This window comes from Mytilus californianus, unplaced genomic scaffold (assembly GCF_021869535.1).
Source record: "Mytilus californianus isolate M0D057914Y unplaced genomic scaffold, xbMytCali1.0.p SCAF_7, whole genome shotgun sequence".
NCBI classification, from domain to species: domain Eukaryota; kingdom Metazoa; phylum Mollusca; class Bivalvia; order Mytilida; family Mytilidae; genus Mytilus; species Mytilus californianus.
In genome coordinates this window covers 6221169-6239479 of record NW_026262723.1, presented here as the reverse complement: position 1 = coordinate 6239479, position 18311 = coordinate 6221169, and the positions used below count along the sequence as shown (strand labels likewise).

Genomic DNA, 18311 nt, shown 5'->3' with positions numbered 1-18311 from the left:
GCGAGACGTGATAAAGAGACAGTGTAAGTGTCTTCTACTATATGCATGCATCATCCGCCATGCAAATTCATACCCCATCAAAAATGTCACGAAAGTGCAGTTGGTCACTTTCGGAAAGGTGACTAATATATCAGGTATTCTAACGCACTTTTTATATACACATCATAGATACCAGGATTAAAATTTTGTACGCCAGACGCGCGTTTCGTCTACAAAAGACTTTTATTAGGATAATGATCCATAGTAGCAGCTTTTAAATTGACTGTTATACTAAAAAAAACTTTTGTAAATTGTTATACACATTGATTTCTTTGCTCAACGTTGGTACAAGCGTCAGATTTTTTATGACTTTGTTAAAAATCTAGATTTTTTTCCCTCGGAATCGACATGCATTACCCAAAACATTCATATTTTCGTCTGAACAATTAGCGTGTTTGTGTCACCGTCACTATAATTTGATTCAATACATATAGAACGTATTATGATGTGTTATGCCATTCTCGTTGTTTAATTAAGACATGATGTATGTGATCAAGGAATAATGATAGGTATACAACATAGACACTTTTCTAATTAACCATGAAACATGCGCAAATTGACCGGAACCTTCCACTTATGATTTACCGTAACAACAAGGTTATGTCTATTACGCTACAAAAATATCTGCAGATTTACAAATTCCTTTTTTTCAATGATTTTTTTCTAACAATACAAGCACATATAACAAGATATATTGTTTTGTTTTAACAAGAAGTCTAAACATATATGTTCAACAGATTGTTTCCTTAGTAAAGCCTATTATCTTGCTTAGTATTTAACAGTTGGTTAAGAAATACTATTCAATGTTAATAAAACATCAAATTGGTGTTTTTGTTTGTGCAATAAACACTTCGTCTATCCATAGCGTAAACTGTGGATTTCATCTATATATGTAATTGACAATGTTTTGGTACGGACATTATTTTGGAGAAAATGCTTTCTAAACGCTTTTATTGATGGCAGATCCACTTAAGCAGATCATTGACAATCTCTGTTTATTTATTTACACCAAGATGTCTTTAAATGAAATTGGCTACCCTGCATTTATTATGGTTTTCAATAACATATGGTCAAATCGCTGAAAGACCCCTCCCCCCCCCCCCCCCTTTCCTAAATTATTGAAAACTATCATTCTACATTGACAATAAATTCTTGGTGTAAATAAGATACACCCAATCGGGCTAACTACATAAGCTTGAAACAGATATAAACACTATATGTATAGTTTCTTATCTAATTTAACAGGCCATGACCAGTAGTTGTCCAGTTTCATGTAAAGATGTAGAAACATACATCTTCAATGCACAGACTCAGCTACAAGGAGCCGTCTGGAACTAGCATTAAAGTTTGAGCTTATTATCAGTGTTGAAGCCATCACTATTACTTGGAGAAGAAGAACAGTAGAAGAATAAGAATAAGAATAAGAATTTTATTATTCTAATCAAGAACCCATTAAGGGCATCATTTTACAACAACAACATGCACAATATGATTGGAAAAAAAAAATACACAAATAACAAGAACCTAATATAATTCTATCAAGTTATGGACAGGATCAGAGCCTAATACATCATATGTGTCTTATATAACTATTACAACATATCTCATAATAATAAAATATCATTTATATATTTTTTTTCCACCTGGATCTTATTTCTAAACACTGAATAATATAATTTCCTAGGCACTTAAGAGTTGGTAAATGCTCATTTGTGAACAAACAACCAGCAATATTTTTTATCTTAAAATTAGTACAAAAACTGTTTATTTTATCCAATAATAATTTCTCTGTTCGTTATATAAAGGACAACTTACTGTAAATGAACGCTGTTCTGTTTGGCTTTATTAATCGTATGTAGGGATTTTTTGCACAGGCACTTGTCTCAGAATTTTTTCCCCTATATACCTTTATATAACATTAAGGTATATAGGAAAACAAATTTCTGAGACAAGTGCCTGTGATTTTTTGTCATAATATTAGACACCACATATCAACTTTTTCATTATTTATTGTAATGGGTATACTTTTAAAGGCTGTTTCTATGCATGTGTATATAGAGAATATAAGCATGTGCTCATACTAATCAGTTGCAATTAAAGTTTTAAACAAGCCATCTTTTTCATTACAAATCTCAGAATGAATTATATGCCTGGATAAGTAAACAATTTTAGTAGACAAGGCTACACATTTCATTCATTACTGATAAAGGCGCTCCAGTGTTGAAAATTAATGGGGATAAAAAATATTTTTCATACATCAAAAATTATTTCCATGTTAGCATTCTTATCTTGTAAGCACGAGTCGGCAGGCATGCTCCAGGTGTAAGTAAAAGATAAGAATTTAATAGCTGTCAATAACTGTCATCACATTTCATTTTATTCATGTAAACCTTTTGTTTACACGTCGTAAAGGTTCGGTGAGTGCTACTGAAATAGACCAATGCCGGCTGCAATAACTATGAAAGGTAGACTCATGCATCTAGTAACCATGAAAATACAGTTTTCAAATTTTATGTGACTCTCAAGTTTAGATATTTGTGCATTTGATCATTGGGTACTCTATAGACTATAGTCGGCCTGTCCGGCTTTTGCCTTAGTAAAACAAATAGAAGAAAAATTACCTGGATGGTATAAGAGAACTTGCATGTATGGATTTTGTGTCAGGGATGGATACCCCATATCATTTCTTTTCTATTAGACTAGGTATACAGTGACTGTATTGTTCTTGAGTGCATTGCTTCTTTAATGTGGTCATTCTCGGGGGCGAAAATAATCTGCATGATATTTAATAGACGTGCAATTTGTGCGTCTTACATGTTCTCAGATTTACTGGAAAAAGTTGCGGGAAATTAACGTTAACAGCTATTATACGGTAATTTGTGTCATGTGCTGATTTTGATTAGATATGTACAGATTCATATATAGCTATCCAATTTTTCTACTGCAGCTAAGAATTGTCAATTAATTTCTTATTTGAAAAAAAAACATACATTGAACTGCACAACATTTTTTTTAGTAGACAATATTTTGCCTTTAACGCTCGGTACGTATATGTTATGATAAAAAAAAAAGAGATTCAGACGTCATTATATTCAATTGCATAAAATAATAAATGTCCTACTTACTGAGAAGGCTTTGTAACATATTTTGGTTTATACAGAGCAAGAATTGAACCATATTTAGCTGGCTCGGCAGATATTGCGGTTCGTTTGGAACGCTCAGGTTGAAGGGTTCCTTCTCGTTGTGCTTGTTTGGTCATTGGTTTAATTATAGACCGGTACTTATCAAGCTCGTTCCTAAGATGGCGTATAATTTCGTCCTTTTCGTCTAATTCGGCCTCAAGTTCGTCAATTAGAGAATCTCTTTGCTGGACTTCTTCAATTTTCTCCCTTAAAAGAAACTGCAAATCGCGCAATGTTCCCATTTTTGTCGTTTTTCTATCTCTTTGAGAATATCTTAAGATAACATTTCCAATTCTACTTTTCATTCTAGTTCCTTAAAATGCTTTTCCATTATTTCACTGGTTATCTTTAACGATATACAACCGAAGAAGTAAATTATTGCAATATTTACTTTTCCATTAAATAGTACAAAGCAATGTTTATTACATCATGGTACACAATTGCTACATCATGCGGTATATCTGAATTTGTTGAAAATCCTGACTTTATCTTGCTCAAATCTTTCGCATTTTTCTAATACTACAGTATGCATTTATCTCAAAACCATGATTGTGAATCTAAGATTCCCAAAGGAGTCATAAATTTCGTGAATATGACCTATTGTTTTTGAACTATGTATTTTCCCAGAAGATGGTTTAAGAATGTATACGCGAACGTACAAGTAGATTGCTGTTATCAAATGTCAAATGAATAAAATATTTATCAATAAATGTTATATTTGCAATCCTCACTTGTTGTCATTTGCAAGTCTCCTTTTATCCCTCGCAGCACTCACTTAATATCCTTTAATAAGAACTCATAATTTGCTTAGCATGGCTACACGAAAATACATCATCAAAATTCAAACTATTTCTGATAGATCCAAGCGTACGTAGCATCAATTCATATTTATCAAGTTTCATTAAAATTATAAAATTAAATCCAAATCATTACGTGTGTTATGATGTTCTTGCCAAACTCACCATCAAAATTGACACCTCATTTAATCGTCAAAACGTATACAATCTCAGGTCTGTCTGATGGTTTTCAATTTTAATCATGAATGAAACAAGCCCTTTGTTTATCATACAGATACTTTCACTTTTTAATCTTCAAAAACTTCATTAGAGTTCACGAGATTGTATTGAATTAGACCTTTGATGTACAGCATAAATCTTTTACTACACCAAGCGTATGCTTAATTCTTGCCAGATAAATACAACAATCTCAGTCCGTATGTTTTTTTCTGAATATATTCGAATGACATGCCATTATTTAAACTCTACCATTGAAATATACATCTATCCCATGAAAATATTTTGAAAAATTATAGCAAAAATCACGACCGCACTTTTATGCCTAATTGCATTTCAAAATATCTGCTTAACATGTATCTATGAGTTCCATGCTCACTGCTTGGGCACCTGGTATTGTCAGAAACTGTTGGGTTAAACATCTAATTAGGCCCTCCTCATTTAGGTGTCGAAGTTAATTAGGATCTAATTATTTCAACTGAAGATTTTCTGATGTTATTGTCATATCTCCGATTTTATGTCTGTTTTTATGGAATTACAGGTCTTTCACTCATTTTCTGACTTTGAAATTAATTAACAAAACCATACGTGCCAAAAATCAATTTTGTGTATGTTAAGACCTACGTATAACTGATTTTTTGGGGGTTTATTTATATTGTTTTTATTTTCCAGTGGGATTGATATATATTGTTACCTTGCTGTTTTGGAAATTTCTAAAGGTATTTTTTTTGCGATATTTTATTCCTGTTTAATGGCATAGTGCAAAAAGAGAGACAATCAGGCAATTTCCGAGTTTTCGTATATGGGGACAAAATATAATGCAAAGTGCGTATACATATAGCCGGAAACATTTGCTATTATGTGTCAATGCTATAACTGAGGTGTGTGTGAAAACTGCATTCAATCGGGACAGATCTGAGGAAAAAAGGAAAAAATCCTAAAAATAGAGAAAATTAAATGGATGTTCCTTTGTTTTGAACATTCCAGAGATTATTTTTAGCATCTTTGTAGCAAAAACGTCTTCTTTCAAAATAGAAACACTAAATTCAATCACTAATACATGTAATTGATAACCAGCTTTTCGTTTCTTTGGTTCTTACAAAGTTACAATTGCTTTTCGATAAAAGAGCTCCGTATTTTATTAAACAAATAAACTCAGTATCTGACACAGGATTTAACGTTTTGATAGGATGATTATCCATTAATTATAATGCATATGATACACAATAAACCACATTCCCCTTTTCAATCTAATTATAATTTGTTTTGTTTACTAAAAGTTAAAACAAGGACTATGTTAATAAATAAAGGTCAAAGTTCGCGAATTCTTGAATATGAATAAGAAGGGATATGGTGTATACGTCAATGAGACAGCTACCAACCGATAAAAACAGCTAAAAGACATCTGAGTATATTCGTATGAGTAGGGGTGTGCAGTTAAAGCTTATAGTACATCATTCATCAAACACATACATTATACATGTTACTAGTATGTAGTTGTTTACAAAAGAATAACGGAAAAGTAAACAAAGAACATTATGTCTGATGCTGTTTCATTCATGACTTCCGACTCGGACATATTTATAGAACGATTCTTGTTTCAATTACTACTTGATTAGATACAGACAACGTTAATAAATAACTGTATACAGATACATGTTAATCATCAGTGAAGGTTAATGATACCGTCTCTCTTTCTCTCTCATTCATTATCGAGATCGATCGAGAAAACTGCTTCTTTGCAAATTGCAAACATTTGGTCATCAATCTGTCCCCGGTTACGACTATGACACTTAGTCTTTTCATTACAAGTACAAATAATTATTTTATTTTTTAATAACTATCATATCTTATGTAACGTTAGTGCCATGTAAAATAGAAACAGCTAGTAATTCCTTGGGTCAAAACTGGAACCCCCGAGGTTGGAACAGCCTCGATCAACGTTGATAACCATAGTATTTATAGCAAGAATTTATGAAAACTTGGAGGTTGAAGAAATTTGAACAATACAAATAACAAACTGCAAAAAAAGGAAATAAAGGAAAGAAACTACATGATGAGTATAAAAGAAGGCTTGCTGGTATGTATTTCAACAGCTTTTATCGTCATGATCGAATGCTTCCTTAATTCATTTTTGCTTTTGTTGTTTTGTTTAATTGCTATTTGCTCCTGATCAAGACAGACGAGGTAAAAAGTCTTCTCGCGTGGAATGTCAGTATTGGCACAAGATTTAGGGGGAACTATAGTATTTCAAAGTTAACCAGCAGGTAATTATGAAGAGTTATAAAATAAACATTTTTTGATAATTAACAGTAAGATTACATAAGTTTATACATATCATGTTTGAGGGTTATGACCTGCATGAATGAAAAGAAACACATGACTAGATATTTCATGTAAGTATTAATATTTACATGCCTTTAAGATGTCTCATTCATTTTGTTTTATGTTTATTTTTAAATAAGACTCCTGCTGCTAATAAAACTCATGTTAGCGGTTTATTTTTTTTCTGACAAGGTATAAATATAGAAATATCATCTTTCTATTTTTTTCGCGAGAGGACTTTTGCATATTATCTATTTATCAATGTATCTTTTTATTTCTTTGTTATTACCGATGCTTGACAACACTGGACCTGAAGTAAACAACACTCAACCAATCGGATGCTGTAACATGCTAATTGAGGGAGTGGCACAAATGGAGTGTATCGTGTACGTTCCTCTGTGTACATTTCAGATGAACGGCACATAAATAATAAATGTAAATAAAAGCAGGGTGGCCTATAGTTGCTAACACCTACGTCATTTGGTTTGTGGTGAATAGTTGTCTCGTTGGCAATCATACCACATCTTCTTATTTTATAGGGACAAAACAACCTTACAGGTATCAGCTTACTTTGATGTGGTGTTTGGAATGAAAGTTCAAAAACGCCTGAAGTGCAGTCTACCAGAATCTGTTTGTACACCCATCACGTGATTGTTATTGTTCGTGCACCTGACACACCATAAGTGAGCTTAGCGAATACAACGATCTTCAATCACCCTTCACCTTTTTTTTTACTAATGTTGAGACATGAAAGCGTTACGAAGAAAGTGCCAGCATCTATTTTCTAATTACCCTGCTATGTTATTGCGCTGTATATCTTGCTGGTAAAAGATTTCATGCAGGTTAATGATTTTGATTTACTGAGAATATCAATATAATAATAAAAGATAATTTGCCTTTATGTATATCATTTATTAAGATTTTGCTGTTGTTAACAAGTACTAGTGATTGGAAACATATGAATAAAGGGAGATGTGGGGTGTCGTCAATAAGACAGCAACACAACGACAAAAATACAAAATATATATATCTAGACTGTATTGAGAACTATGATATATATTCAATTTTCCAAAACTTTCTCAAATTTCTAGACCTCAAATGCTGGATGGATGGATGGATGGATGGATGGTGGATGATGATGATGATGATGATGATGATGATGATGATGATTTGAGAATGACTGTTAAACGTCCAGTGGCAAATTAAAAGCATATTGGGAATTGGATATGAATATGAAAACTGATTTGTACTTAAACGCTATGCTAGATTTTCAACGTACTAGTTCAAAAGGTAAGCCGATGCCTCTCTACTGCTTCGTGCCGGGAACAAATCAATTAAACATTTTCGACACAGTTCACCCTGAATGTATATAAATATAGACTGTAAAATAGTTATTTTTGTAAATTATTTCAATGCGTTGTATCAAAGAAATCAGTTTTACCTTTGCGCGGACTTCAAAGAGGACACCAAAATAATTGTTGTGGTGTAAACTTAATTTGAATATGAGCGTTCGTTTATCATAAAAACAGTATGCCCCAGAATACGATTTTCGTTTGGTAATAAAAAAAAATGCTGCAGTTGATATTTTAATCTTTATCTTTATATCTGTAATCAGCCAATCGACTATAATATATAACTAAAGGTATAAAAATAAAATGTTAATGTTTGTTTCTGTATTGAGCAAACAACAATAATAAAGCTGTTTGCATAAAAGAAAACTCGGACAGGTTAAGCACACAACCAAAATAGTTTTACAAATGCAAAAACATACATCATATCTATTCATTAGCAATATGTATCTAATTGACCAACGTGAAGATATGATTGACCAATGTCGAGTTCTATTTCGCAATTATTTTTTTTTTTCAAAGATCACAATTTTTTTATTCTTTGTAAATGAGTCAAGTTGGTTAAATTGAAAGTACATGTAGTACAGACGTCACTTCTCTTTGCGATTCGCATCCGACTGAATGTCAATTTGTTTGAAAAACGTCAACAAGAAGTTGGACTTTTAAAAAAAATAACAAACACATTATCAAATCAATGAACGAACATTGTTGATTTTTTTTAGTTAATTTATGTATTTGCTCTTGTTTCGAAAGCTCTTTGAAACGAATTAAACTTTTCCAACATTGTTCCAACATTGTTAGCGTACAGTAAAGATAGAAATTGGCTGACTGGAAATTAAATGAATGCTGACATTATCTAACAAAGCTCGTAACACCAAATAACTCCCCGCTGATCCAGTGGATGGCAAGTTTTAAGATTATTTTTGTTAACCTAGCCCAATATGAACTATTTTTGAAGCAGTGGGTTTTTGTATCTTTTCAAACGTTTTACCGTTTGACTTGTTTCAGGGTTGCATATGCTAGTAATATTGCCCCCTGGGCGTAAGCAATAATGAAGCTATCAAAATATTTAAGTGCTGCCATATGATAAGAAATATGTATTGGGAAATGCTTAATGAGATAAATGGTCTGTTTTCCATTAGTTTTGATTATGCAATTTACCTGATTAAGATAAATAAACCATTATCGACTGTTCTTCTTCAGTTGCTTTGCGGAAGCAAAATTTTTATTCAAAGAGAGATAACTCAAAATTATAGTTTCCAAAAAAGTGTATCATATAGGAACGCCAAGGTTATACAAGAGAACCAAACAGGCTAAAATAAATAAAAGCAAACATGTGACAGGTAGAAGCAAAACTCTGGAAAATAATTAGCCATTTAACGTCCAGTGGGAAATGTTAAAGCTATATTCATAGCAAGTTAAGCAATCATCTAACATGTTGGAGAAGGCGTTACTTAGTTCTTTTAAAAACTTTTGTCTGATCCATTTTGTCATGTTGAACAATAAAATAGATTTAAACTATCTAACATGTTCAGCTGAGAAAGGAATTATTCAGGAAAGACACGAGGTTTGCCTTACATAAGATAGAGTGCCATGGTTGGTCCCTCGCAAAAGTTGTAAATAAAAATACGCGGAGGTTTTGAGTCGTTCAGGCGTTTTACACTAATGGTGCTTGGCTTATAATATTAGAATTAAAAACAAATCTTATAAAATGGAGCGAATAAGATATTTGTGTATTTACTTCATGCAAATAACATTTATTTGATCAATGTTCCTATGAGCTTAAAATCCACATGATATGAGTCCTTTCGTCGCATGGGGACGTTTTAGATTCTATTCATTTTTTATACATCACACTTACAATATTTACGTACATTTCATGTTAAAGGCTTGGACAATCAATTAAATCCGTCCTCATGTTAAAGGCTCGGACAATCAATTAAATCCGTCCTCATGTTAAAGCCTCGGACAATCAATTGAATCCGTCCTCATGTTAAAGTTTCGGACAATCAATTAAATCCGTCCTCATGTTAAAGTCTCGGACAATCAATTTAATCCGTCCTCATGTTAAAGTCTCGGACAATCAATTACATCCATCCTCATGTTAATGTCTCGGACAATCAACTAAATCCGTCCTCATGTAAAAGTATCGGACAATCAATTAAATCCGTCCTCATGTTAAAGGCTCGGACAATCAATTAAATCCGTCCTGATGTTAAAGGCTCGGACAATTAATTAATTCCGTCCTCATGTTAAAGGCTCGGATAATCAATTAAAATCCGTCCTCATGTTAAAGGCTCGGACAATCAATTAAATCCGCCCTCATGTTAAAGGCTCGGACAATCAATTAAATCCGTCCTCATGTTACAGGCTCGGACAATCAATTAAATCCGTCCTCATGTTAAAGTCTCGGACAATCAATTAAATCCGTCCTCATGTTAAAGTCTCGGACAATCAATTAAATCCGTCCTCATGTTAAAGTCTCGGACAATCAATTAAATCCGTCCTCAAGTTAAAGTCTCGGACAATCAATTATATCCGTCCTCATGTTAAAGGCTCGGACAATCAATTAAATCCGTCCTCATGTTGAAGGCTCGGACAATCAAGTAAATCCGTCCTCATGTTAAAGTCTCGGACAATCAATTAAATCCGTCCTCATGTTAAAGTCTCGGACAATCAATTAAATCCGTACTCATGTTAAAGTCTCGGACAATCAATTAAATCCGTCCTCGTGTTAAAGGCTCGGACAATCAATTAAATCCGTCCTCGTGTTAAAGTCTCGGACAATCAATTAAATCCGTCCTCATGTTAAAGTCTCGGACAATCAACTAAATCCGTCCTCATGTTAAAGTCTCAGACAATCAATTAAATCCGTCCTCATGTTAAAGGCTCAGACAATCAATTAAATCCGTCCGCTGAATGCTAATTTCTTGATTCGACTGTCATACAAATGAGATGTTTAGCGCTATAAAACCAGGTTTAATCCACCATTATCTGGATAAGAAAATGCCTGTACCAAGTCAGGAATATGACAGTTATTGTCCATTCGTTTGATGTGTTTGTGCTTTTGATTTTGCCGTTTGATTAGGGACTTTCCGTTTTGAATTTTCCTCGGAGTTCAGTATTTTTGTGATTTAACTTTTTTCTTATGAAAGAAATTTCTTAGTGGTTCGCTTATTTTAGATTCGTCAAGATTGCTTGTAATACATATACAAAAGAATGATAGACATCGTATATAAGAAACGTAATGTCAAGGAACTAACTTTTAACTCATCATATTCTATTTTTCGTATTCAATCACAGATTTAATCATTTTCATATATTCATAACTGAAAAAGATGTATATTAATAATTGCTTTTATTACTTTTATTAGATTGATTACTACGGAAAATCTTGTTATTATTGCTAGAATTAAAACTATTTCTGTCGTAACTCAAAGTAATGAAGGTAATTAAAAGAAAATTGAAAAAACCTTGCAACAGCCTCATTGTGAATCAAACTAGGTTTACTGGTATCATAGGATCCATTTTCTCATAATTTATGTTGAATATAATAACACTGCCAGCTTTTTTGTTACGATGTTACGACAAAGAAGCAAGACGCCCAAAACTAATATTATCCTATGATAATCATGAGTTTATAAATGTAGGATTATTCTGTAACAATGTTTTTGTTGTTGTTGATTTGTTTTGTTTGGGTTTTTTCAGACTTTTTCTCTCTCAGAACAATCACGATATTCTCTTTATAGTTCTTTTCTTGAATTCCTTGCTAACTCTAACTAACTAATATTTGTTATTCCAATCTAAAAAAAATTTTTGATTGAATGTAATTACTCCGCCTCTGCTATTCCCCGTTTCTTTGTGAGGAAATTTGCTTTGTGAAAATATCGCCCTTTTCTTTAGAACAGACGTGTAATCTATAACCGGATTGTATATTAAAGTGATTTACTTTTTCTCACCATAGCTTCGTCACCATTTAACAATGGTTCCTTGAAAATAAAATAACGACGTGTGTCAAAATATTATTTTTGAGTAAATTCAGGTTACATCAGATATTTTACAGTGTTCCAAGTACTCCGAAGAGGCTTCCATAGCTAGGACAGGTTTTCATATTACTCATAGGGTAACTTCGAGGAACTATACAACTATACTTCACCCCTTTTTCCCCAAATCCCCTAATATATGTTGGGTATATTGTTTTAATGTTTTTAAAGAACGATTGCGCCCGATAAAGACTGCCATATTTCCTTACAATATGCAAAACCAATCTTAGATATAATTGTCTGCATAAGAGCTGTCAAATACTAATTGTTGATGTTCATAAATTAATCATCGCCCAAAAGAAACAATTCGAACTGATACGACACTGACGTATCTGGATTCATTTAGGATGGCATGTTTACAAAATACATTTGCCATTGGTTCCTATGTAAAACTAGCCTTATAAGCTTAACATAGTTTGTACTTGAGTGCAGTGATCCTTGACAATCTGACCCAAACAAAGAAAAAATACACCAGAAATCTCATATATCTAAGAAATACTCAATATATATGCCCTCCTTTTTAGATTAATTTATACATTTTTATCTAAGAAATACTCAATATATATGCCCTCCTTTGTAGATTAATTAATATATTTTTGTATTATTCAAAACTATCAATAATAACACATATGCGTAGGAACTATTTTGTTTAAAATATCTACTACTTTCCAGTATGTTCTTTTTGACCGGGCCCGATTTGGTGGTGTTACATCTTACAAAGTCTACCCGAATTATTTCAGTTAGAATAAATCCACTCAAACCGGTGCTAGGGGCCCTCTTAAACTTGCAATGAGGTGAGAGTTTTTTGCTCCGTGTTGAAGGCCTCATTGTAACTTTGAGATGAAGAACAGCAATTAAAGCGCTGTACTTTGCTTTTTGTGTGCTTTTTGCAGTGCATGTACATATTTTATGTCATGGATGGATACCCCATATCCTTTGTTTTTCTATTAAGGAAACTACTGGATTTTTTTCTTTTGTTTGGGTCAGCTTGTCACGGAGCACTCAAGTACACAACTTTTAAAACTATGTAGAGCTTATAAGGCATGCAAGAGGACAATTTCTGTTAGTAACATCTGTATTGAGTAGTCCGGAAAAAGATATAGTTGAAATTTAAGCTGATGCTGATGCGAGACGACAATATGATGGTAAAGCTCTATTCTAGTGTCAAAGTGTTAAAAAAAACACCAGTATAAAATGTCAAATAAATAATGAAAATAGCTACTACTTTTTTTGCTAATTACTGTAATATATGTTCGTGTAGATACAATGTTTCACAGAATATTCCGTACGTCAGTGTATCGTTATCTACGGCTTCCCATAAACACATATCATGTCATCTAATTATTAAGATTAATGGAGTGGATAATTGATGTACTCTGTTCCTGTCTATATTGGTTCCAGGGTCATTTAAGATAATAACAGCAAATCTGGTTTTCACCACCAGTGAAGTTGCTGTCCTGAAATTTTCTGTTTGTTTGTTCGTGACAAAACCATTGAACTTTCAGTTATTTCTCTATCAGCGATGTATAATACTTTGACAGATTCTTGTCGGTTACAAGGCAATATGTCTTCCCCTTTTATCAACACATCATTTTTTCCTGTGGCAATGCATTTTCCACTATTCATCCTGGTTGAATAACTTGGCATATTGGACTTATTGCAAAGTTTTTATCGTCCTGATATGCATGAAACATTTGCTACTGGACATTAAGCAAACAAAAATCAATCAACGCCTGCATCTTTTAAATAACTGGGGGATAGGGAGGGTATGTGTATTCGACTTTTATTTGTGGATAACACGTCTCTTAAAGTCAGGGTTGGAAAAGTCAAATTTAATATGAACAAATACACGGGGAGTTGCATCTACGGACCAATTAAGTCAATTCAACTTTGTACGACGGAGTAGAAATCCAAGTTTATTGCAATAACATGTTTAACATTTCAAAAGAGTATTTTCAAAGCTCAGCTGTTGTCGGAAAAAACATTATGATGTATCAAAATAGAAATATCCAAAACTTGTCCTACAATATTCAAATAACATAATGGTATAAGACCTGACATCAAGGATGAATTTATAATATATTCAAGATATGTTATATTTTGGTGGAAAGACAATTTCAAAACTTTCCTGCAGGTCACATAACAATTCTTATATTTGGATGACCAATAATGAACCATATTTGCGATCGTATTTTGTTCCCAGAGCGCGTAGCGTTTTTCTGGCTTCAGTACAGAATGTTTTGCTTTGAAACTTTTGTCTATAAAAATGACTCCATATCAACTGTTCATGAAGGTAAGAGTTAAAAAAATCCAGCCCTTAATCGAAATGTAAACAAAACTTTGAAGCCTTCTGATATGTAATCGCAGTTAAAGTGTTTACCGTATAGTGATAAATCCTTGTAAACTGACAATAAAAAACAGACCAAATACACAACTTTGATCTTGTCAAATACACGCGACCTTCCGTCTCTATTCAAACTTCGATCACTTCAAATATAGAATACTCTATAAAAGAGGTCAATTGATTTTCATTTTAATGGCATTTTTATAATAGCATTCAGCTATTTATATTCAGGTAGAAATAATTTTAAACGTTAGAACACAACAATTTAGCTGTAAATAGTAGTATTTATAGTGTGATCTTAACTTTCTAAACACAGATCTAGTGTTTATACTCTTATGGGTAATGTAAAGATTATAAGCTCTTTTGAATTCTACCCATCCCTAATAAAAACATTGAAACAGAGGCTTAAACTCCTGCAGAATTTTTTTATTCTCTAACACACTTAATATTCTATATCGTACTTAGAAATGTGACAGACTGAACATCGTACTGGATTAGCATGCCCATCTTATATAACGTAGATCTGCCAAGACTATTTTTCCACACCAAAATACAATCGTTCAAGTGAGATTTTATTTGCGAATTGACACACATAAGTCACTATGAAATGTGTCACCATCTTAGTTCTGCCTAGGATATAAGATAAGATAATTTTTATTCCAATTAAAGGGCCAATGAAGAGCAAAGTAATTTATTACAATGATTTAGATAATTGACACAATAATTTTGATAATCATATATAAATATGAATATAATCATCTCAATTCTAAGATCTTAAACAACAGCCAGAACAGAGCCATACACATATTAGTAAAAAAAGCATAGCAATTATATTTGATATTAACAAGCAAATATTCTCAATGGGTTAAATATAAACATATCTGTACTATATTGATAGTTTTCTGAGTTCAAAACATTTATTAATATAAATATATGATTTTGTATTTCATGGAACAGCTAACTACTGACCCTTCTTAGTTCAATATTGTTGTTTTGGTGTGGTGCATGTTGTTAATGCTTTATCTGTAGTTATTTTTTGAACTGTTGTTTGTCTGATCGTCTTTTTTCTTCTTTTTGTAATGGTGTTATCTGGTGTTTTTGGTGTTTTTTTTTTTTCGATTTATGGCTTTTCATTGCTTCCTTAATATTGTTTTACTCTCCTTTATACACTATTACCAATAGACTTATCTTCAGACTTCTTTATATTGTATACTTTACATAGATTTAAATTCTTTTTCTCTGCTGTTTATTATTAGTTATAGTGTGAATACCTTTGTTGCTATTTACGTTTTTGAAGTAAAAGTTTCATTTGTTGAATTACAAGTTTTTAAAGGGTCGAAGTCCTGAAGATGAAAAAAGTATTGGATCTCTGCTAAGTCATCAGGCTTTAAAATCGATTTAATAAATCTACCAATGTCATCAACCAAACAGATATTGTGTAGGTATATTCATGATATATGAACTAAATGGACAATTTACTCCCGAATCTCCGTAAGAAAACTATGGTCCGAAAAGTTTAGGGTCGAAAAATCCTCAAGGAACTATCCAAATCCACTTACACAAAATGTGTGTCAAATTAGTTGTTCCTTCTCGTTTATGTTACGTCGTATAATCTATATTAAGTGTTGCGTGACAAATTAAAATCATTTAATTCATGGTTTCCCTAAAATATCAGTGGACATTTCCGTGAACGAGATAAGAACCTATCTTATTTTTAAGGAAAAGCCATGTTGTTTTTTCAAGACATATACTTGCATGTGAAGCTATAAAAGCTTCCGTATTGAAAATTATAATTAACCTGTATTTTTAAATGTTTTGAAGTTGTAAACATTGACAATAAAAATTAATACATAATTTCCGACATAACCACCTAAGTTAATTTAGTTTGACATGTATAATAAGGTAAGTGATTTGTATCAACAAGGTATACGATGTCGTCAAAACATAATAGTAGTTCTAACTAAAATATTAAGGAAGTACAGATCTGTCTGAAGCACAAAACTATCTAACTAATATCCCATATGGATATGTAATGTATGAAGTCAAAAATAATTATAGAAATGATTCTTTTCTTTCAGTAAGATAGATTGTGCATCTCAAGATACGAAACAACGCATACGTCATAATAATATTTACTTTACTCATCTTTTATCATTAAGATTGAGATCAAGATGTTGAGGGAATCATGTATATTTCGTAACCATCTTAATCTACTTGACAGCATCTTGCTGTCATGCACTAAGAGAAAACATAAGCACTTGAAACATCTTGAGACTTTCGAGAATTTCCAGATTTTACAATTTGATGACGCATTTATGTTTTTTCTTTTAATTAAAATATGACAGAAGTGATTACCTACCTGATGGTATTAATTTTATTAAATTCCTTAAACCAAACATTTAGCCATGTCAGGGTTGTTTTTTTGATGGGTTTTTTTCGCGTCGAGTCAACTTTTAAAACCTCCAGCCAACCAAACCATGGGAAAAGATACAAATAAAAATAAAACAGGACAGATAAATGCCATTTTGAATATCAAAAATCGGTCTTGTTCAATAAATCTATCCACCTAACACATCTATATAGAATTGTTGTACCCAAATCATGATTTGATTTTGCATAAAAATACAATTGGTTGAATTTTCAAACAATTCCTGCACCTGTTTTGTTTTCTTCTTTATCTCAGACCACTAAAAACTGGCAAAATATACGATATAAAAACACTTTCCCACTTTGAATAAAATAACTACTTGAACATGTTGACACATTAATAAAAATAGAAAATGAAACGGGTAATGTGTCAAAAAGACAACAACCTTACCAAAGAGCAGAAAACAGCCCAAGGCAACCAATGGGTCTTCAACGCAGCGAGAAAATCCCGCACCCGGAGGAGGGATTCAGCTGGCCCCTAAACAATAATTTATACTAGTTCAGCGAAATGGACGCCTCACTAAACTCCAAAACATACAAATGAACCAAAAATTTAAAAAAAATCACAAGACTAACAAATGCTAGAGGTTCCTGACTTGGGACAGGCGCCAACAAATGTGCGGGATAAACATGTTTCGTGAGATCTCAACCATCCTCCTGTACCATTAGCCAATGTGAAATTAACAACCAAACATCAATACACACAGAAAAACTTCGTTTAAAAGCAGTCCGAGTCCGATGTTAGAATAGATAAAAGAAGAAACTAAGCAAAATGACAATGATTAATATAAATTATTTAAGGACTACCAACAGTTACTGACATGCCAGCCCATACCTCAGTTAAAATGATCTACAGATTACGTCGTCATGATATGAATATCTAACACAATCCCTCAAATATTTAATCCTTTTTATACAAAATCCTAAAAAAAAAAACAGCTAAAGTTATATCAAATCAAATTATATTGTACTTAAATTATAGCACTGAAAAGATCATACCTTGTCAATCTTCTGAAGTGTGAAAGTCTAGCAATCCGGACAATATCTTTTCTTACAGTACAATTTGAAAGTCTAGCAATCCGGACAATATCTTTTCTTACGGTACAATTTGAAAGTCTAGCAATCCGGACAATATCTTTTCTTACGGTACAATTTGAAAGTCTAGCAATCCGGACAATATCTTTTCTTACGGTACAATTTGAAAGTCTAGCAATCCGCACAATATCTTTTCTTACAGTACAATTTGAAAAGACTTGCACATATGAAAAAAGGTCCATACTATTTGTAAACTTTTGAAAACTTTCCCTGTGTTTCCTCATTATGTAATGTATAACAACCACTAGAAATAATCTTATCTGAACATGATGTTGGATAGGGAAACAACAAAATAAATCGGATGGATAACAACAACTTACTCTCGACAGTTAAGGATAAAGGACAACATCCGTGTTTTCCAAGGAAACTACTGAACGGTTTATACATAATCAATGACCGTTTTCAAGACGAAATTGGTAGTATACATTTTGTAATGAATAAGAAGCTGTGAATTTAATATTACGATTTGTTTCCTTCATAATTCAGGAAATTTT

The 18311-nt window shown here is 32.4% G+C and overlaps 1 protein-coding gene across 2 annotated transcripts in view; it reads right to left on the bottom strand.

The window, feature by feature from the left end:
* Positions 1-18311, bottom strand: part of LOC127710214 (cGMP-dependent protein kinase 1-like) — a 122292-nt gene that overhangs the window by 82730 nt on the left and 21251 nt on the right. The window contains exon 1 of one of the 2 annotated variants that reach the window (XM_052215974.1): positions 3165-3503. The exons of the other annotated variant lie outside the window; for it this stretch is intronic. Within the exon in view, the coding sequence (XP_052071934.1) occupies positions 3165-3463 (299 nt within the window). The 5' untranslated portion in view covers positions 3464-3503. Of the gene's footprint in view, positions 1-3164; positions 3504-18311 lie in introns of those variants that run through there. 2 annotated transcript variants of the gene reach the window in all.